General features: G+C 36.9%; 1 protein-coding gene across 2 annotated transcripts in view; it reads left to right on the top strand.

Annotated features, from left to right (window-relative positions):
• SLC39A9 (solute carrier family 39 member 9) overlaps positions 1 to 22,794 on the top strand; it is a 50,245-nt gene that overhangs the window by 19,911 nt on the left and 7,540 nt on the right. Inside the window, exons 3-4 of one of the 2 annotated variants that reach the window (XM_014867206.3) lie at positions 15,790 to 15,987; positions 22,698 to 22,766. In XM_014867206.3, the coding sequence (XP_014722692.1) occupies positions 15,790 to 15,987; positions 22,698 to 22,766 (267 nt within the window). The remainder of the gene's footprint in view (positions 1 to 15,789; positions 15,988 to 22,697; positions 22,767 to 22,794) is intronic. The other variant, XM_044773871.2, reaches the window with a different exon arrangement.

Raw genomic sequence — 22,794 nt, forward strand, 5'->3', positions numbered from 1 at the left:
GTGACTCAGCAAAATCAGATTATTCCTTCTCATGAAACTTCACAGATACCTGTGAAGGATTGAAACCGCAGCTCTTAAATTGGTGAGCTGAATCTTCAAATGCCAAGAGTCTACTGGACTTTAAGAATAGTATAAAGAGGTAGGCACTTTCCAAATTTCTTACTAGCTACAATGTAATACAGTCACGTGCTGCATAAGAACATTTCTGTTAGCGAAGGACTGCGTATAGAGGTGGTCCTATAGGATTAGTACCATACAGCCTAGGTGTGTAGTAGGCTATACCGTCTAGGTTTATGTAAGTACCCTCTGTGGTGTACACACAATGACGAAATTGCCTAATGATGCATTTCTCGGGACTTGTCCTCGTCAAGCGACACATGGCTGTAAATAGATTTTCAGATCTCAGTAGGGGAAAGGAACTGTGTCCTTTATCCAGAGTGATGATGCGCCTGTGCTTGGGTGTGAATATGAGCATAATGGAGTTTGGTAGGCAGAGAGTGGTGGCAGATGTTATATTTGAGGATTGTCAGGGTCTCATTGCAAAATAGGACAGAGGCTGAGGATTGATCAGCTTTAATGGGAAAAAATAAATCAGGATCCTTTAAAGCAGTAGTTTCCACTCTTTTTTGATCACACATCCTGTTGGGGGAAAAAAGACATACATGCACTCTTGTACTGGTTTACTGTGTATATTATAAAACACACTCCTAAAATAGAAACTTTTGAATTATGAGATTTAACGTAAACGTATATAGGTTAGTATTTTCTTTCAGATCTCGGTGGATTGTCCTGAATTTTTCTGGGTGTGATTATTCCACTGTAGAGATCACTATCCTGGTATACTAGAAAACATTCACACCGAGACTAAATAGACAATTAAAATTGTTTTCTTGGCATTGTAGCTAAGAAAGAACTATGGGTAGCAATTGTTTTCTAAACTTGTCTGATAATAAAAGTTCCTTGAGGGCGGGGTGCATTTTAAAAGTATAATTTCCTGGCTCCCAACCTAGACTACTGGAATCAGAGTCTCGGGGAAGAGGCCTGGGAGTATCTATTTTCAACAAGTTGTCAAACGATGCTTATCAGACAAGTTTGAGAAACACTGAGGTAGAAGGAAGAAGTGCTTCAAGTATTGTTTTGTTTTTTCTTTTAATAAGTTTTACTGAGATATAATTCACATAACATATCTCAGGTATAATTTTAAGGTTAAATTTAGCTACTGTATGTTGGATTGCGTTCCTTTATTTTCAGTTTTCTTGGTTTTGGCCCAAAATAATTTTGCAGACTCATTTGAAAACAGATACAGTGTGCTTTATAAACTTGCTTTTCGGGGCCGGCTCCGTGGCTGAGTGGTTAAGTTTGCGCGCTCTGCTGCGGCGGCCCAGGGTTCAGATCCTGGGTGCGGACATAGCACGGCTCATCAGGCCACGTTGAGATGGCGTCCCACATCCCACAACTAGAAGGACATGCAACTAAGATATACAACTGTGTACAGGGGGGGTTTGGGGAGATAAAGCAGAAAAAAAAACAACAACCTGCTTTTCTAAAAATAAGCGTTACAGTCTCTTTAACCTTTCATCATAGATTAGTCTCCAGTTCTAAGCCATTATTTAAATTTTTTATTATTTTCATGTATATATCTTACACTAACTCTTTTTGGTATACACATCTGCAGGTTTTGACAAATGCATAGTCATGTTATCAGCACTGCAATCCAAATACAGAACAGTTCCGTCACACCAAAAACATTCCCTCATGCTGCCCCTTTGTAGTCAGACGTTTCCTCCACTCCAGCCTTTGTCAACCACTGGTCTCTTCTCTGTCCCCATAGTTTTGCCTTTTCTGAATGTCATGTAAATGTAATCTTGTAGCCTTTGGGTCTGGCTTCTTAGCTTAGCATGATGCATTTGAGAGTAATCATATGGTTCTGTGTGTCAATGGTTTGTACCTTTATAGCTCTGAGTAGTCTTCCCTTGTTTGGATGAACCAGTTTCTTTATTCCTTCACTAGTTAAAAAGACGTATGGGTTGTTTCCAGTTTTGGTGGTTATGAATAAAGTTACTATAAACATTTGTGTACAGGTTTTTGTGTGAACATGAGTTTTTATTTCTTTTGCATACCTGTAAGTAGAATTGCTGGGTCATATAGGTAAGTGTGTGTTTCACTTCATAAGAGATTGCCAAACTTGTTTGCATACTGGCTGTACCATTTTGCATTCCCATCAGTAATATATGAGAATTCTAGTTGATTTCTCTTCCTTGAGACAGCACTTGGTGTTGTCTGTTTTGCTAGTTTTTTATTTCAGTCATTCTAATAGGTGAGTAGTGGTATCTCAGTGTGGTTTTAATTTGCAGTTTCCTAATGGCTAATGATGTTGAACATCTTTTCCTGCATTTGACTGCCATTGTTGTATGTTGTTTGGTGAAACCAGATATTTTACCCCCTTTTTTTTTTTAAAGATTGGCACCTGAGCTAACAACTCTTGCCAATCTTCTTTCTTTTTTTTTCCCTGCTTTTTGTCCCCAAACCCCTCGGTACATAGTTGTATGTTTTTAGTTGTGGGTCCTTCTAGTTGTGGTACGTGGGACGCTGCTTCAGCATGGCCTAATGAGTGGTGCCATATCCGCACACAGGATCCGAACCAGCAAAACCCTGGGCCGCCGAAGTAGAGCACGAAAACTTAACCACTCGGCCACGGGACCGGCCCCTACCCATTTTTTAAATTGAGTTTTCTTATTATTGAGTTTGGAGAGTTCTTTATATATTCTGGATACAAGACCTTTATCAGATATGTGACCTGCAAATATTTTCGTCTAGTCTGTGGCTTGTCTTTTTATTCTCTTAACAGTGTCTTTCACAGAGTAGTTTTTAATTTTTTTTCACATTTTATTAAATTGTAATTTCTAAAAGTTTCTTTTACATAAAGTAACATGAAGTAAAACATAAAATTCCAGATAGTACAATACTGTTCATGTTTTTGAGATGGATTCTCGCAGCTTTCAAGTATCTTAAGTCAAATAATTTTAAGTGCACTTCTTTATCCTGTATTAGAAGTTGTCTAACTCCGGGTATTAAGGTAATTTAAGTTTTGTAACTTCATGTTTACCATCACTGGGCTTTTATTCTCTATTTCACGTCTGCCTTTTTTTTTTTTTTATTGAGATAATAGTTTATAACATTGTGAAATTACAGTTGTACATCATTATTTGTCAATCACCATATATATGTGCCCCTTTACCCCTATGCCCACCACTCAACCCCCTTCCCTTCTGGTAACCACTGAACTGTTCTCTTTATCCATGTGTTATCTTCCACATATGAGTGAAATCATATGATATTTGTCTTTTTCTGTCTCGCTTATTTTGCTTAACATAATGCCCTCAAAGTCCATCCATGTTATTGCAAATGGGATGATTTTGTCCTTGTTTATGGCTGAGGAGTATTCCATTTTATATATATACCACATCTTCTTTATCCATTCACCAGTCGATGGGCACTTGGGTTGCTTCCCGTCTTGGCTATTGTGAATAATGCTGCAATAAACAAAGCGGTGTATAAGTCTCTTTGAATTGTTGATTTCAGGTTCTTTGGATAAATACCCAGTAGTGGGATAGCTGGGTCATATGGTGTTTCTATTTTTAATTTTTTGGGAAATCTCCATACTGTTTTCCACAGTGGCTGCACCAGTTTGCATTTCCACCAGCAGTGTATGAGGGTTCCCTTTTCTCCACATCCTCTCCAACATTTAGTTTTTGTCTTGGTGATTATAGCCATTCTAACAGATGTACAGTGATATCTCAGGATAGTTTCGATTTGCATTTCCCTGATGATTAGTGATGTTGAGCATCTTTTCATGTGCCTATTGGCCATCTGCATATCTTCTTTAGAAAAATGTCTACTCATATCGTCTGCCCGTTTTTTTAATCATATAGTTTGTTTTTTTGTTGTTGACTTGAGTTCTTTATATATTTTGGAAATTAACCGCTTGTCGGATGTATGATTTTACAAATATTTTCTCCCGGTTGGTTGGTTGTCTTTTCATTTTGTCCTGGTTTTCTTTGCCTTTTGGAAGCTCTTTAGTCTGATGAACTCCCACTTGTTTATTTTTTCTTTTATTTTCCTCATCTAAGTAGACATGATATTTGAAAAGATCCTTCTAAGACTGATGTCAAAGAGTGTATTGCCTATATTTTCTTCTAGGAGTGTTATGGTTTCAGGTCTTACCTTCAACTCTTTGGTCCATTTTGAGTTAACTTTTGTGTATGGCGAAAGATAATGGTGTACTTTCATTCTGTTGCATGTGGCTGTCCAGTTTCCCAAACACTGTTTATTGAAGAGACTTTCCTTTCTCCATTGTATGTTCTTAGCTCCTTTGTCAAAGATTAGCTGTCCATAGATGTGTGGTCTTATTTCTGGGCTTTCAGTTCTGTTCCATTGATCTCTGTGTCTGTTTTTGTACCGGTACCATACTGTTTTGATTACTATAGCTTTGTAATATATTTTGAAGTCAGGGATTGTGATGCCTCCAGCTTTGTTCTTTTTTCTCAGGATTGTTTTAGCTATTCAGGGTCTTTCATTTCCCCATTATGAATTTTAGCATTTTTGTTCTATTTCTGTGAAGAATGTCATTGGGATTCTGATTAGGATTGCACTGAATCTGTAGATTGCTTTATGTAATATGGACATTTTAACTATATTTATTCTCCTGATCTATGTGCGTGGAATATCTTTCCATTTCTTTAGGTCATCATCCATTTCTTTCAATAATGTCTTATAGTTTTCATTGTATAGGTCTGTCACTTCCTTGGTTAAATTTATTCCTAGATATTATATTCTTTTTGTTGTGGTTGTAAATGGGATTGTATTCTTGAGTTCTCTTTCTTTTAGTTCATTATTAGAGCATAGAAATGCAGTGGACTTTTGTTAGTTGATTTCGTACCCTGCCACTTTGCCGTATTTGTTGATTATTTCTAATAGTTTTCCGATGGGTTCTTTAGGGTTTTCTATATATAAGATCATGTTGTCTGCAAACAGCGAGAGTTTCACTTCTTGATTGCCTATTTGGATTCCTTTTATTTCTTTTTCTTGCCAAATGCTCTGGCCAAAACCTCCAGTACTATGTTGAATAAGAGTGACGAGAGTGAACACCCTTGTCTTGTTCCTGTTCTCAGAGGGATGGCTTTCAGTTTTCCCTCATTGAGTATGATGTTGGCTGTGGGTTTGTCATATATGGCCTTTATTATGTTGAGGTACTTTCCTTCTTTACCCATTTTATTAAGAGTTTTTATCATAAATGGGTGTTGGATCCTGTCAAATGCTTTCTCTGCATCTATTGAGATAATCATGTGGTTTTTATTCATCCTTTTGTTAATGTGGTGTATCACACTGATTGATTTGCTGGTGTTGAACCATCCCTGTGTCCCTGGTATAAATCCCATTGATCATGATGTGTGATCTTTTTAGTGTATTGCTGTGTTTGGTTTGCCAATATTTTCTTGAGGATTTTTGCATCTATGTTCTTCTGTGGTATTGGCCTGTAATTTTCCTTGTGTTGTCCTTGTCTGGCTTTGGGATCAGGATGATGTTGACCTCATAGAATGTGTTAGGAAGTGTTCTGCCTTCCTCAGTTTTTTGGAATAGTTTGAGAAGGGTAGATATTAAAATAACTTCTTTAAATGTTTGGTAGAATTCTCCAGAGAAGCCATCTGGTCCTGGACTTTTATTTTTGGGGAAGTTTTTGATTACTGTTTCAATCACTTTACTTGTGATTGGTCTATTCAGATTCTCTATTTCTTCTTGATTCAGTTTTATGAGGTTGTATGGGTCTAAGAATTTATCCATTTCTTCTAGATTGTCCAATTTGTTGGCATATAGTTTTTCACTATATTCTCTTATAATCCTTTATGTTTCTGTGGTATCTGTTGTAAGTTCTCCTCTTTCATTTCTAATTTTACTTATTTGAGTCTTCTCTCTCTTTTTCTTAGTCTGGCTAAGGATTTGTCAAGTTTGTTTATATTCTCAGAGAACCAACTCTTAGTTTCATTGACCCTTTCTACTGTTTTTTTTTTTCTTTGTTTCAATTTCATTTTTTTCTGCTCTAATTTTTATTATTTCCCTCCTTCTGCTGTCTTTGGGCTTTGTTCTTTTTCTAATTCTGTTGGGTGTAGTTTAAGATTGCTTATTTGAGATTTTTCTTGTTTTTTAAAGTGGGCCTGTATTGCTATGAATTTCCCTCTTAGGACTGCTTTACTGCATCCCATATGAGTTGGTATGATGTATTTTCATTTTCATTTGTCTCCAGATATTTTTTGATTTCTCCTTTAATTTCTTCTATGATCCATTGCTTGTTCAGTAGCATGTTGTTTAGTCTCCTATATTTGTCACTTTCCCAGCTGTTTTCTTGTAGTTGATTTCTAGTTTCATAGCATTATGATCGGAAAAGATGCTTGATAGGATTTCAATCTTCTTAAACTTATTGAGGCTTGCCTTGTTTCCCATCCTATGCTCTATCCTTCAGAATGTTCCACGTGCACTTGAGAAGAATGTGTATTATGCTCTTTTTGGATGGAGTGTTTCTGTATATATCTATTAAGTTCACCTGGTCTAGGTTTTCATTTAAATCCACTATTTCCTTGTTGACTTTCTGTCTGGTTGATCTATCCATTGACTTAAGTGGAATGTTAAGATCCACTACTGTTATTGTGTTGTTGCTCATATCTCCTTTTAGGTTTGTTAATAGGTGCTTTATGTACTTTGGTGCTCCTGTGTTGGGTGCATATATGTTTATAAGTGTTATGTCTTCTTGGTGGAGTGTCCCTTTTATCATTATATACTGCCTCTCTTTGTCTCTGATTGCCTGTTCTATCTTGAAATCTGTTTTGCCTGATATAAGTATAGCAACACCTGTTTTCTCTTCTTTGCTATTAGCTTGGAGTATCATCTTCCATCACTTAACTCTGAGCCTGTGTTTGTCTTTAGAGCTGAGATGTGTTTCCTGGAGGCAGCGTATTGTTGGGTCTTGTTTTTTAATCCATCCTGCTGCTCTATGTCTTTTGGTTGGAGAATCCAATCCATTTACATTTAGAGTGATCATTGATATATGAGGGCTTAATGCTGCCGTTTTATGACTCAATTTTTGGTTGTTCTGTATTTCCCTTTGTTTCTCGTCCCATGTATTTTGGACTACCAATTCAGTTTGGTAGTTCTCTGTGATGGTTTTCTCAGTTTTCTCTTTATTTATCATTTGTGTATCTGTTCTGATTATTTGTTTGGTGGTTACCATGAGGTTTATATAAAAAATCTCGCAGAGGAGATAGTCCATTTTCTGATAGCCTCTTATCTCCTTAGCCTAAACAGTTTCCCTCCCTTTCCTCTTCCCCTTCTACGTTGTTGTTATCACAACTTATTTCATCTTGTGTTGTGAATTTGTGGTTAAAATGATGAGATTATATTTATTTTTTATATTTTCCTTCCCTTTATCTTTAATGTTATAATTGTTTGCTCACCTATTCTGATAGAGAGCTGCAATTTTCTGATTTTGTCTGCCTATTTATCTCCTTGATCAAGGTGGTGTAAACCCTTTCTCTTTTTTTTTCAGGTATGAAAACCATCTTAATCACTTCATGTGAGGGCTGGGGAATCTTGTGGTGATGAACTCCCTCAGCTTTTGTTTATCTGGGAAAGTTTTTATTTCTCCATCGTATCTGAAGGATATTGTCACTGGATAGAGTATTCTTGGCTGAAAGTTTTTATCTTTGAGAATTTTGAATGTATCATTCCACTCTCTCCTAGCCTGTAAGGTTTCTGCTGAGAAATCCACTGAAAGCCTGATAGGGCATAAGTTTGTTCGTAGTAAACTTTTATTATCCGTTTAATGTTTGTAGCAATGCCTTTTTATTTTTTTCAAAGAACCATGTTTGATTTCATTGACTTTTTTTTCTATTGATTTTTCTCCTTTCTATTTCATTGATTTCTCTTTTGCTTTATGCATATTGAAGCTCTTTGGCTAGTTGCCTACACATTTAGGATTGCTGTGTCGTGTTGATGAACAGATCCTTTTCATCATTGTATAATGTCTCTCTTTATCCCTGGTAACGTTCCTTGTTCCCAAGTCTTCTTTATCTCATATTCACATAGCCACACCAGTTTTCTTTTGATCAGTGTTTACATGGTATATCTTTTTCCATCCATTTACTTTTAACCTACATATGTCATTTGTTACATTTAATATGGATTTCTTGTAAACAGCCTACGATTAGATCATGTTTTTAAAATCTGATCTGTCTTCTAATTGGTATGTTTAGACCAGGGGTCAGCAAACATTTTCCGTAAAGAGTCAGATACTAAATATTTTAGACTTTGTGAGCCATGTGATCTCTGTTGGTACTGTTCAACTCTGCCATTGTAACTAAGTTCATTGTTTCTTTCCTCTGTCATCTTTATTCTGCTATTGAGCCCATCCAGTGAACGTACTGTTTCAGATATTATATTTTTCAGTTCTAAAATTTCCACTTGGTTCCTTTTTATAGTTTCTGCTTCTTCAGATGACATCCATTCATTTCAAGTGTATTTACCTTTACTTCAGAGAACATAGTTATAATAGCTGCTTGAAAGTCTTTTGAGTATTCCAGTATCTGAGTTTTCTTGGGTTTGGGTTGATTGTCTTTTCTCTTGATAGTTGGTCAGGTTTTCCTGTTTCTTTGTGTGGCAAGTAATTTTGAATTGTTTATTGGGTATTTTTAGTGTTATAATTTGGGACTTTGGGTCCTCTCAAAATCCTCTGGAGAATGTTTGTTTTGTTTTAGCAGGCAGTTAACCAGGTTGGGTTCAGACTGACAATTCTGTGTTGCCTTTTTTGGGTGATGGTTCCAATTTTAGTTTAGTTTTCAAAGCCTCTGCAATGCTGCTTTGGGTATGTCCTGTCCCTGTAGAGGTCAGGGATGAATCTGGGACTTGTGCCATTGATACACAAGATTAGGGGAACCCCACTTGGCTCTTTCCTCTCCAGTATTCCTCTCACACTCTCTGGCTTCCAGGGGACCCTTTACCTGGTCCACTGGCCAGAAAGGTGGAGTTTCTCTAGGAGTTTTATCTGCCTGTGCTGTCACTGCATAGTTCTGTGTAACTTGGGCTGCCTTGAGGGCAAAGTGACAGGAGAAAAGAACAGAATATCCTCATTTCCCCTCATACTTTTCAGACCACTGGGGCCCATTTTCCAGTTACTCTGGCCAGAAAGATGGAGTTTCTCTTGGGATTTTAACTGCCTGTGTTGTTCTGCAACTGAGACTGCCTTCAAGGCAGGGCTGGGAAAGAAAAAAGAGCAGGAAAGAAAAAGAAAAAAGAGGAAGCTTCCTTCTGTACCAACACCTCTCAGCAGCCCTCTTCCTGGTCTTCTGGCCAGAAGGACAGGCTTTCTTTTGAAGTTTTTGCTGCCCTCTCTCCTTTTGCTATTGTTTACTCTTTGTATCCTCAGGTGGTGGTTCTTTGTGTGTTTCCTCCAGAGTTCTTGTTGTAATTAGTGTGTGATTGAGGCTATAGTGGGTTTACTCCATCTTGGCCAGCACCAGAAGTCCCATTATTCTTTTTATAAAGTAAAGTGTTAATACCCACTTTATTAAAAATTTTTTGAGGTAGCTCAGCCGTGATATTAGCTTTAAACTAAGCTGTCTCTAGATTTTCCACATCTCTCTTCCTACCAGTGAGCTTAGACACTTCCCTTTAGTTTCTGCTACGTTATCTTTTTCTCCCCTCACCCTTTCCCTCTCTTTCTTTATTGTAAATCATACCAACTTTTCTCTAAACTTCAAGAAAGGAGTTTGTTTACATGTTACAGCCTATGTTTTAGTTCTTCTATGGACTTTATAATTATGATAATTAACAGATATTTTTTTAGAGCTCAGTATACCATGGTGAGTGCCCTGACACTTTAATGAGCGTTATTAAATACTAATTCATGTAAAAGGGAACCTCTCACATACTCTCCTTAATTATAGTTCTAAAATCACTGGAATTAGATGATTATCAGCATTCATATGAGAAAACTGTCTTTCTATAGAAACAAGTTTTAAGAACATAGTTTATTGAGTACTACAGTCCTTGTTTACCATGGAACTAAAATTTGAAAGCACCATAATTCTCTGGAACATGAGAATTGGTATGTTTAGGAAGGCAGGCTATTGGGTCAAAGACCTAAATATAAATGTGATATATTCATATCTGTTGGGGTAATCATCAAAACTGTCATCAGGAATGATTCAATATAGATTATCCTACTAATTTGTCTGAGAATGCCATGTATCAGATTCTTTAGAGAAGAATCTTACGTCTTTCTCTCTCATTTTTTGCTCTACATCTAAGTAAAAGGAGAGGGTTAAATCTGCTGTTATTTTTAACACTTGTCCTGTCATTCATTAATAAAAGCAGAGCTCTTTAAAACTCTTGTTATACTTTATTCTCAGGATTCTGAAACATGAACGATCGTGGACTAGTAAGGCCTATCTCTTCTACTTATTTTGTCTGCTAAAATGTCTGGTCTCTGCTTTTTCCCTGCTCCCTCCTCTCCCTTTCTCCCAGCATTGTTTTATTGCGCAGTATTGTATCTGACCAGATAGTCAGGTCAAATATTTAACGTAAGAGGTTTGAAAATGGATCTACCAGGTTAATTCTATTTAATATATAACTATGTTCTTGAACATTTGGTGAGCACTTACCATATACCAGGTATTACGTGAAACTCTTCACATATGTTCTCTAATCATCACAACAACCTTCTGAGGCAGGCACCATTTTGTCCATGAGGAAATTGAGCCACAAAGAGGTTGAATAACTTGTCCAAGGTACTCAGCCAGTGTGTCAGGACCAGAGTTTGAACACAGGCAGTCTTATTCTGAAGCTACACTCTTAATGAGACTCTGCTACATGGTGTACACTGTCAGGAATTTAACATCACCAACGCACTGTTTATCTGCTAAAGAAATCTAGTTTCCTAACTTATAATAGATTTTTTTCTTTCAGAAACACAGTAATATTTTGATCAAAGATTTGTTAACATTTCTTCAAAATGTCAGCTTTGTACATTTGACTATGATCAAGTTTTCTTTTTTATGTGAGAAACAGAATATATCATAATTAAGTAGAAGTTTTCATAATTATTACTGAAAACACGTGTCAAGTGTAAAGAACTGTTGGTCTTTGCCAGAAAAAAAAAAGTATATGATAGAGAGCTATAAAGGTTATAAGCTTTGAGTAGAAGTTAAGAAATTAAAAACAATCAACAAAAGCCAAAAACATAAAAATCAAAGCTGGAAGATCACCTCAAAACAAAGTCAGATTACCTGAAGGTTTGATTCCTTTATAGAAGTATGTGTTTATCTGAAGGAAGAGCTCCAAAGAATCTCTTCAAGGGGTAAACTGATTCTGTTTCATTTAATTTAACATATGTGTCTGTGACGGGAAGGCCACCTACCATACTGATAGAACTTACTGGAAAGACTCCTGTATGACTGTCTAGGGAAAGCATCAAGTTCATAATGATGATCTGAACACCCTGTTAGTGGTGTGAGAAATATATGTCTGATGTGCGATGTCCAATGATAACATCACTGGTTTGTGTGCTTTGCAGCAGGGAGTGTGACATGGAACATGTCTCAGCTGGTGAATTACCAACCAGTGCCCTGAGTGAAACAGCCCTAATAACCTGAAAGCTCTGTCGTGCATGAGTAACATACATGCATGCACAACTTAATGTATTTTAATTAAATAGCTGGTTTTTGAGATCCTAGTTTTTGCTAGGTTGAGTTTTATGTCCAGAGTAGAAGGAAGAGTGGGTGTGTTAATATTGATTTTTAGCAGTTCAGAGATCTAAGATATAGCCCCTGCCTTCAAGAATTCACAGCCAATGGAAAATGAATAAATTGACAATCAATGACAGCAAGGGTTGGCAATTTTTTTCTGTAAAGGGCCAGATAGTAAATATTTTAGGCTTTGTGGGCAGTATGGTTTCTGTTGCAATTACTCGACTCTGTAGCATGAAAGCAGCCATAGACAGTCCATGAACAGATGAGCATGGCTGTGTTCCCATGCAGCTTTTATTTACAAAAGCAGCCACCGACCCATGTATTGTTGTTTTCTGATGTCTGAATTATAATGTAGAGAGATAAGACCTATGATAGAGAAACATCCCATGTGCTGTGTATGCATGAGGGGATGAGGACACAGAAAATCTCAAGGAGGAGGGGACTTATGAGCTGAGTCTCGAAGGACAAGGTGTTATCTAGGAGAAGCAGCATGGAAGGCCCATGGATTCATTAACTCATACTGAGTGTAGGCAGAGGCAGAGACGGGAGCCCAGTTTGTTAAATGTTAAGGGGGTACCTTATGAAAAGGTAATGATTCAAATCCTCTCCAGTAGCATCTTTCTCAATAGTGTTGAAAATTGTAGCTACCAAAATTCTGATTTACTTCACATGGATAGCTTCTTAACATCTATAAATGTGAAAAATTAAATTGTGGTTCTGTATATTATGGAAGCACACCCAAAATTGCCTTTTCTCTAGAGAAAATCACATATTTTACTTCATTTATTTCATATTCTTAAGGCTATGCTAAACTCTTCTCCCAGTGCACAAAGAAGACCTACTGGAAAAATGATGAGTTCTACCATCTCAGTATTGAGCATCAGAGTACTGCATTTTGAGTTTATTGATTTTTATTGAAAGTATATGTCATACACACAGAAAAGTACATATATTGGCAGTGTATAGCTCAATGATTTTTCCAAACTATAAACACATTCATGGTACCGTGAGGTTACATTTTAATTGTCCAACATTACTGATTCAAGATTCTTAGACTGCTTCTCTCTTAAGCAATTATTTTTCATCTCTGAGCTTTCACTCAGTTCTTTGGCTGTAAATCCTTACTGCTGACAATTTTGCTTGCATGCGGGACAGGGTGGGCACATACAACCTGCCCACTTTTTTCCCCTTGGCCTGTCTAGCATTCTCCTCTCTTCAGTTGACCACTGCAGCCTAGGCTCCAGAATATGCCCCTTATTCCAAAATCATCCATTTCTTCCTCTGAGTCTCTCTTTACCTCCAGTAGTGCTCTCACATTGGAGGTAGCAACTCAGTGGGTCTTGAAATAAATGTAGTGAGTTGGACTTGTGACCAGCATTTAAAAAGAGTGCGAGGGAGGGGGAAAGAGAGAAAGAAATAGAAGAGTGCATTGTAACCGTTGTAAGGTCAAGGACTATTTTGTGAAATTTTTAATTTAGTTTTTCATATGTATGTGTGTTTACTAGATCATCATATAAAATTTATTTTTTTACTATGAGTCATGGTTTTAAAAGTTTAAAAAACATTGTCATAAATCTCATTTCAGCAATTTCATAAACTACTTATATTACCATTAACATCAAAATAACTGCTGATATTCATAGACCTTGTTTAAATTAATAAAATGAAAATTAATTGGCTAGAGGAGGTCTTTTCTATCTCTTGGAGGAGCACTCCATCTCATTTTAAGATGCCGGTGTAACTCAGAGATATTACGAGAAAAAAGTTATAGGCACATATCCCTCATGAATGTCGATATAACAGTTCTTTACCAAATGTTAGCAAATTGAATCCAGCAATACGTAAAAAGGATAATACATTTTGACCAAATGGCATATCCCAGAAGTGCAAAGCAGGGGTTGGATTAATATCCAAAACCCAATTTAATTTATTGGATTGATCAAATAAAATAGAAAAACCATTTTATCATCCTTAGCAGGTACAGAAAAGCATTCGACGAAATTGAATTCCCATTCATTAAAAAATTCTCAGCAAATTAGGAAAGAAGGAAACTTCCATTCTGAGAAAGGGCATATTTGAAAAACCTACAGGTAAGATGCCTAACCTTGGGAAAAAAGCCTGTCTGTCTCCTCTCAGCCTCTTGGAGTTACCATCGCCCTTGGGGTCCCCAGCCAGATTCCAGCCTGCAGTAAGGCCAGAAAAAGAAAGAAAAGGCATAAAGATTGGAAAGAAATAAAACTGTTTACAGATGACACGATCAAGTATGTAAAAATGGTTAAAATTTAAAAGCCTCATAATATCAAATGTTGACAATGGTATGGAGCACCCAGCACTCTCATACATTGCTGTTGGATATGTAAAATGGTACAACCACTTTGGAAAACAGTTTGAGAGTTTTTTATAAAGTTGCACATATACACAACTCATCAACTCTGATCCTAGATATTTATTTACCTGAGGGAAAAGAAAACGTATATCCACAGAAAGACATGGACCTAAATGTTCCCAGCAGCTTTATTTATAATAGACCAAAATTGGAAATAACCCAAATGTCCATCAGCAGATGAAAGGATAAACAAATTGTAATATATCCATACAATGGAACACTCCTCAGCAAAAAAGAGGAACAAACTACTGGTACATGCAAAGCATAGATATCTCAGAACATTATGCTGAGCAAAAGAAGCCTGACACAAAAGAGTCTGTACTGTATGGTTCCATTTATACGAAATCTTAGACGAAGGAAAAGTTTCTGGGGACAAAAAGCACATCAGTGCTTGCCTGGGACCAGGAGTGACATGTTGACTTCAGAGGAACCCAGGAGAACTTTTCTGGAATATTTAAATATACTATATCTTGACCTTAGTGGTATTTACTAGAGTTTTTACATTTGTGAAAACTCATTGTGTTTTATTGTATGTAAATTATACCTCAATAAAGTTGTTTTTTTTAAAGAGCGATTTAGACATTTAGCTAAAAAAACAAGTGAAATCACTATTAGAAAAAAATCTTCAGATTAACAAATTCCTTTGGGATGATGAAAAATTCTGGAGATGAATGGTGGTGATGGTTGCAGAACAATGTGAAAGTACTTAATGCCACAGAACCATACACTTAAAATGGTTAAAATGGTAGGTGAATTTTATGTATATTTTACCACGTTAAAAATAGGTTTTAAAAAAAAAGCTATGGAAACAAACCAAAAAAATCTTTCAGCAATTAGAAAAATATATGAGTTGTTATTATCTTCAGATGGCATGTGCTTTGTGCCCCTCAAAGATGACTTTTAAAGACTTAAGGCAGAGTCTACAATATTACAACAGGCTTGTGCAATTTCTTTGGTCAAAGGTTTTTTAAAAAAAATAGCTTAATCTAATTATAAATGTTAAATGTGTAGTACATTATTCATGAAAGACAGCAAAGATAAGAATTCTGGCCTTGAAGCATTTACACTTTGAGTGTCAAATATGTGAATATAAACTAGTAGTATTACCTGGCCAGGTATCGTTTACTGTTATTCAGAATTTCCCAACAGTCATGATATTTCTAGAACTGAATTTAGACTGAAGGATATGCCTCTTTTAAACTGCACTACCCTTTTGGTTTCTAGTTAGTGATTGCCCCCTGGTATTTTTTAAAACTAACAATTTTATACTCAGTTTGCTCTTTATTTGCAATTTCTATATAGAAAGGGGGATCTGGGGATAATATCCCCTGGGAATATGACTTGCTTGGTGATTTGCTTCCACTTCCTAGGTTTTGGGAATAACAGGCAGTTAAAAGGTCTTCATGCCAAAACTAGAAGGCACTTGGGAATTTTTCCATCATGAACTTTAAGTTGAAGGAGTTTATGATTGACTGGATTACAATATATGAAGTGGATGATTTTGCAGTGAAGTGAATAGAGCTTGCAATACAAAGGAATGGAAGCTTCTACATGAAGATGTTTTAAGGGGGAAAGCACATTTTCTCTTTATGGTTCATTCTACTCTAGGAAAACATCACCAAGCAAGTGAAACACAGAAAGTGATTGCATCAGAGAAAGTAGCAGAAATACCAGTTTCCCATGAACTTGAGCACAGCCATGACCACACACAACTGCATGCCTACATCGGTGTTTCCCTCGTACTGGGCTTCGTTTTCATGTTGCTGGTGGACCAGATTGGCAGCTCCCATGTGCATTCTACTGATGGTAAGTGGTTCCAAGCCTTTCTGGGCAGTACAATAAATTTGCAGTTTATAAAGTCACAAATGATTAAATAATTCAGTATTTATCAATGGCCTTATTTAGTGCTACAACTCTTGTCTTTCTCAGGTTCTGACATTCTGTTCTGTTGGGGGAACTAGTGACATGTGGCACAAGAGAATGTTAATTGGGTTATTGCCCGGTTATCTTAAAGCTGTTAGCATTTGATTGAGAGCCTAGAGCAGAAGTTCTTAACCCTGTTTGTGCCATGGAGCCCTTAGGTAGGTAGCCTATGGACCTTTTATTGGAATAATGTTTTTAAATAAGTAATGCATAGTATTTACGATTACAGAGAATACCAGTTATGAAAGAGAGTTACCAAAACATTAAAACAAAGTTGTGATATAGTAGTGTATATCTTCTTTATCAGTGAATTAAATAATGAGATAATATTTTTAAATCATAAGCAAGGTAGAGTTAAATTTTATTTTTTAGGACATCACTATGACAGCTGTTGTTGCTTAGCTTGACTGCTAAGAATATTAAATAGTAAATTGGCTTTAACAAGGTAACAGAGGGTCAAGTTGAACATTCGGTTGATTTGGATTTTTGTTTTGATGGTAACTAGTGTAGAAAATTCTGATTCACAAAGATATTTTCTTACAAGTATACTTAAACACATTCATGGCTTGTTTTCCAAGGAAAGATAAGCTTCTCCCAAGGACAACTAGAATTCTCCAAGACTTTTTGAATTTAACTCTAGTCATAGTAACTTTTTTGTCTTCAGATCGATGAATTCATCTTTGGCCAGGTTAATTAACATCTTTGATATGGTTTATGGTAAATAAAAAAGGATTCTGATCCATGATATAACTTTGATGTCATCGTGATAGAAACAAATTTTAAAGAATTCTACTAGACGTAGGGGTTTGTAGGTGTCTCTTTTCAAATACGTTGACAGAGAATTTTGCAGATAGGAACTACTGGAAAACAGCATAGATATCTTGGTCCCAGTGGGAGATCCCATGACTTATACTGTTTGGTGGCTGAATGATTGTGAGGTGCAGAGTTGCCTGATAGTTTCCCAACTCCATCAGATGAGCATCTACAGACAGGAAGACTAATCATGCAGTTTGGCAGCGGTTCTGTAAGCCCTTAATTTAAAGTAGTGATGAGTGACAGCAATAATCTATCTCTCTCAAGATAGCCATAACAACTGTAAAATAATATGAAATTTTCTGGTTTCTATCAGCAGTAAAGTATAGGTTGTGCTAATATTACCTGTGGTTTATTGTCTGCATTCATAATTAAAGGAAATGCTAAATTTCAGCTAGAGGTTAGTAAAAATAAAAATGCATTTTTTGTTCAAGTTAAGGTTACATACCCCTGCACTCTACCTGTGTTCTCCTGGTGGACCCCAGATTAGGAATCCTTGATGTTCGGAAAAAAGTCTGTAGAAAAGTAGTCAAAAGACATGAACAGATAGTTCATAAAAAGATATAAAAATGGTCCTTAAACTTATGAAAAGATGTTCACTTGCATTTAAAATAAGAAGAATGCCAATCAAAATTCCTCTGAGATGCCATTTCTCACCTGTCAGATAGGCAAAAATTCAAAAGCTTGACAATACCTTCTATTGGCAAAGCTGTGGTGAACCAGACACTCTCTTATATTGCTCTGGGAATGCAAAATGGTAGAGCCCCTGTGGAGGAGAATTTGATAATAGCTGACAAAACTACATATGTGTTTACCCTTTGACCCAAAAATCCCACTTCTAGGAATGTATTCTGATAATATGGCTCCAACATGAAAATACGTATGCACAAGATTTTTCAGTGCAGCATTATTTATCATTGTAAAACCACTTAAATGTCCAGTCGTGGAGATTGCTTGAATGAACTGTAGTGTGTACATATAGTGGAGTTCTATGTGGCTATGAAAAAGAATCAGGATTCACATCTCTGTGAACTGAGAGGGAGAGATGTTCAGGAGATATTGTTAGGTGAAAAAGAGCAAAAATATGAATAAGCATCTGTCGTATACTATATTTTGTGTAAGAAAGAAGGAGAAATAAGAAAACGTGTGTGTGTGTGTGTGTGTGTGTATACTGCTTATCTTTACAAAAAAGAAACATAAGAAGGATCAGCTGGAAAAAAAAATTGGTTACCTGTAAGCGGTGGGGGAGAGCTGAGGGTATGATAGGGCAGAAGGGTTTTAGGACGGCATGACACTTCCTGGGATGCCTTTTTGATGATATAGTTTTGACTTTTGGAAACACATTAATCTTCTCCATAATCAAAAAATAAAATGAAATAGACAAGAATGGGGGAAATAGCTAAAACAGAAGAACTGTATTTCAAAAATATAACACAATCACACTGAAGGGGATTTATAAAAACAACTAATTCAAGTAACTTATGAATGTAGTATTTGACTGTGTACCTTTAGTCTTGGGTGGGATTGTGGAAGAATAAACAAATACTGAGCTCTTTATAGCAGGCTTTGCTTTTTGTACTGGTATGGGCAGAGCAATTCTTTTTTAGATTTTTAGATGTACTGTAGGATTGAGCAGTGAGTCAGTGTGTTGATGTTGGTAGAACCACAGTTCTCACTGTGGAATGAGGGACATGCAGATATGGAATGGGAGAGGACAAGAAAGATCCCTTGTAGGGATGGTTTGGAATTGGAGCTATTGGACACATGATTTCTAAAATGTATATGTGTACATATGTGTTTATATATCTGTGTATGTATGTCCTAGCTCTGACTGCAGAAAGGGTCTAGAAGCAAAGACGCCCCATTAGCAATGATCATACCAGGGCTCTTCAGAGAAACGGCTGATTCCAGGACAGGGGCAGGGTAAGTACAAAATGAGCTTGGAACATCTAGTGCTCAAAAAAAAGTAGGAAGGAAGGAAGAAGATGGAAACATGTCACAGGATACAAGAACCAGCTTGAAGGGGTTCCCACTGACCAGGTCTAGGACAATTTGAGCACCAAAATAATTAAGACTAGTAATGAAGTGTAAACCATTGAAAAAATGGGAATCAATGAGCACATCCATATGAGAGAGAGAGAAAGATAAAAGAAAACAGGAGGGCACTTGCTTACAGTAGAATGCTACATGCCGGCTGGCAAATGTGGAAAGAATTCTGGAGTTGGAAAATCATTTTAGCAACATTCATAGTAAAAATTGGCTCAGGCAAGAATGATCAATGAATGTTAAATCTAGGGGTAAATTTTATTTGCTTGTTAGTTGCAAAGGAAGAGAAGTAACTAAATGAAGAAATTAGACAGTACCTTGGTCAAAATTAATGTCATTGGCCTTCAACTTTTGGTGTGGGAAAGTAAGTTCCTGTCAGACCAACCTCCTTACAGATAACTATAAACTCTGGACAAAATTTAAAAACCACTACCTAAAGATACTGGAGAGTGGCCTAAAGCAGGCAAATTCGGGAGGGGAGTCAATACATGGAACAGGATGAGTTTCCTGTTGTTACTGCTTTTAGCAGTCAGTGGCCTGTGGAGTAGCAAAAACTCTGATAGAAAACCCAGTCTTTCTGGCCTGAGGAACCAGAAGACAGAGTTCAGAGTAACTACCGGAAAGTGAAGGGAGAATCTTAGAAAGGAGAGAGGCAGGAAGACTCAGCCCCAAATTCTGTGTATAAACTGCAGACGTCTCTGGCTGAGTCCCAAACCATGCTTTCGTGGGCAGGCTCCAGGCAGCTCAGCTAAAGATAAAAGAACCAAAGAGATTTGAGCAGCTGCCCAAAAAACAGTTTCCCATTTAAGCCGAACCAAGTTACTTAAAGCAAAACAAAAAATCACTACTCTTTGGAGGAATATAATAGAATCCAGAGTATCTGTAAGATAACATTCACAGTGTCCAGGATATAATCCAAAATTCACACTACTAGTGAGCAGCAGATGTGCATGCTGTGCCTCCTGGATGTGAGATCTGAGAGGCATCGCCTGTGTGATATTCCGTCTAAGAACGCGACACATCAGACAAACCCAAAAGGAAGGATCATTCTATTAAAAGACAAGAAAGGCGCAGGGAGAGCGATATGTTCTTCAGAGATCTCAATGTCACAAAAGTCAAAGGCAGAGAAAACGTTCCAGATTAAAGGAGACTGAAGAGGTACAACTAAGTGGAATATAGGATCCTAGACTGGATCCTTGCTGGATAGGAAGACTGCTCTGAAAGACATTCTTGGCCATTGAGAAAATTAGAATATGCAAGAGAGATTAGAAAAAAAGCATCGGTGTCAAATTTACTGAAGTTGATCACTATAGTGTGATTATGTAGGGAAATATCCTTTCTCATAGGAAATACACACTGAGGTATCTAGGGATAAAGAATTATGACGTAGGCAATTTCTTCTAAGTATGAGAAAAAGTATCTATGTATGTGCGTTTGTGTGGTGTGGATGGAGAAGGAGAGAACGTGAGTACAAATGATAAAGCAAATGGGGCAAAATGTTATATACACTAGGTCATTCTGAGAAAAGGGTATATGAATGTTTTTTGAACTATTCTTGCAACTTTTCTGAAAATTTGAAATTCCTTCCAAATAAAAGGTTTTTTAAAAATCGTGGAATTAAGCTTAAACAAAACAAAAAATACCCTTGGTCTAGAAAGGTTTTTAATCTCCTTTCATTTACTATTTCTTTTCCATTTTTTTCCATAGACAGTTTTTGTTTTTACTAACAAAGTCTTATCTTAGAAAACTGATTTAGAAGTAAAAGCTTCAATTTTTGTGCTTTATTCCAAATAGCGAATAAGAAGCACTCTCTGTTGGATGGTATCTGACTACAGCTGCATTACATAGTTGCCCACAGTGGCCTCGATGACATTTTTCTTGCGATTCTTCTCAGTTTCCTTTTAAAATGCATTTATAGGCCCATTAGTGTCCTGTAATCCTACACAAAGACTTAAATGTGGCCTGTGTTCCTTTATTCTCCCTCCTCTTTTGTCTCTGAGGTCACTGTTTTTGCTGACTTTCATGTATCGGATGACCTGGCTTTACCTGTTATCTGCAGGTTTTTATGTATTATTAAATATCAGTAAAGTTAATTCATTTATTAAATTTATTCCAAAGTATAATCTTTTCCTATACATTTATAAAAACTGTACTTTAATTTTAAAACCTCTAATTTTTACTTAAGGTGCTACTTGTAACTAGACCACAAGGCTGTGTATGCAGAAAAGCCAAAACGAGCTTGTCACACAGTATAATAGGATTGTTCTTCCCAGTTTGGGGTGATACTGAAATATTTGTTGTCTCAGCGCACTTAGGGGCTTTAGCATCCCTTCCTTGCAGTGTTTTAATTAGAAGATAAATTTTATTAGTAAAAAGATAATGTTACTTTACTTGTATATGCTTTTTCCATTGTAAACCATTCCTTCTGTGTTCTGGGCTCCTCAAGAAGATGAAAACCTTCAGAATTTACTTGACTGACGTCCATCTGTCATTTCACCTGGCATTTTGATGTCCACATCTTTTAACTTTACATTGTTTGGACGTTATTTATTGCTTGTGTATTTCCTCTAATAGCTGTAACAGTCATATAATACAAACAAATAATAGCTTTTTTCACTCCCTGACAAGAATTTATTAAGCAACTATTAGGGTGCCCAGTGCTGTGCTACATTCTGTAAGACATGTGAAAAACGAGTAGAAGTAGAAAGTGTAATTCTGTATAGTTTACAGTCAATCGGGAGGTATAAGACGTTTAAGTGAAAAGAGTTTTATCTCTGTAAAGTGGTGCTGCAGAAGAAAGCTTGAAGCAGCATGTAGAGGCTGCACAGAGAGCTCTTCGTTTCTTGCCAAGGGAAGAATTGTTTTGACCTGGAATTAATCTTTGATTCTTTCTTGAGAGGAGTGATCCTAGAATTAGACTTTGAACAAAATGTCTAGGTTTTGGATTGATGAGCTGAGGAGTTCAGTACATGCCAAGATTTAGGGGTGAGGAGATTTGAGGAGAGTGAGAATGTTTTGTTAGAGGATGTTAAAGAAACTAGTTTAACTGGATTGGCTAGTGAGAAAAATGATGATACCAGTTGATAAGGCACTTAGGAACCTACCGAATAGAGCAGTTTGGACTGAATTTGAAAAGTAGCAGATTCTTAACTAGTTAACTGACACAACAGAAGGGTGGCAGTTCAGAAAGATGACTGAGACAAGGCCATGAAAGGTGAGTTAGAGTAGGGAGAAAAGAGAGTAAAGGGAAAGGAGTTGTGAGCCAATTGCTAATTAAGGTTTGAGTTGATGAAAATGTGGGTTAGAAAGGTGGTAATAAAATGGAGAAGGGCAAACGTGACCGACATTTTGATGTTAGACTAAAGATAAAGTTGCAGGATGCTGGGGAAGAGGAGCAGGTAGGCAATGACAATTAGATTGGTCTGGAGAGAAGGGATCAGAGGCCACAGAGCACTTTCCATGGAGAGGTCGAGGGTTAAGGGCTCTGAGGCAGTTGGGGTTACATATTGTCTGTTCAGGGAAGGCTGGGTCAAATGAGGAGTTCCCTCTTGCCCACTCTTTAGGACAGGGGAATCTTCTAAGTGTTTGAAGCAGAAGAAAAAAAAGACAATAGGGAGGAAAATAATAATCTGCTCCTTTGAGAGCTTTCAAAGAATTCTTCCCCCTCCAGGTCAGTGCTCTGACAGTTTCTGTTTCACATTACTTAATGACTGACTTGCTTATTTTCACTTCAGATCCAGAAACAGCAAGGCCTAGCAATTCCAAAATCACCACCACGCTGGGTCTGGTCGTCCATGCTGCAGGTAGGGTTGTATGGCAGTGGAACCCTTT

Source organism: Equus asinus, chromosome 7 (genome assembly GCF_041296235.1).
Source record: "Equus asinus isolate D_3611 breed Donkey chromosome 7, EquAss-T2T_v2, whole genome shotgun sequence".
NCBI classification, from domain to species: domain Eukaryota; kingdom Metazoa; phylum Chordata; class Mammalia; order Perissodactyla; family Equidae; genus Equus; species Equus asinus.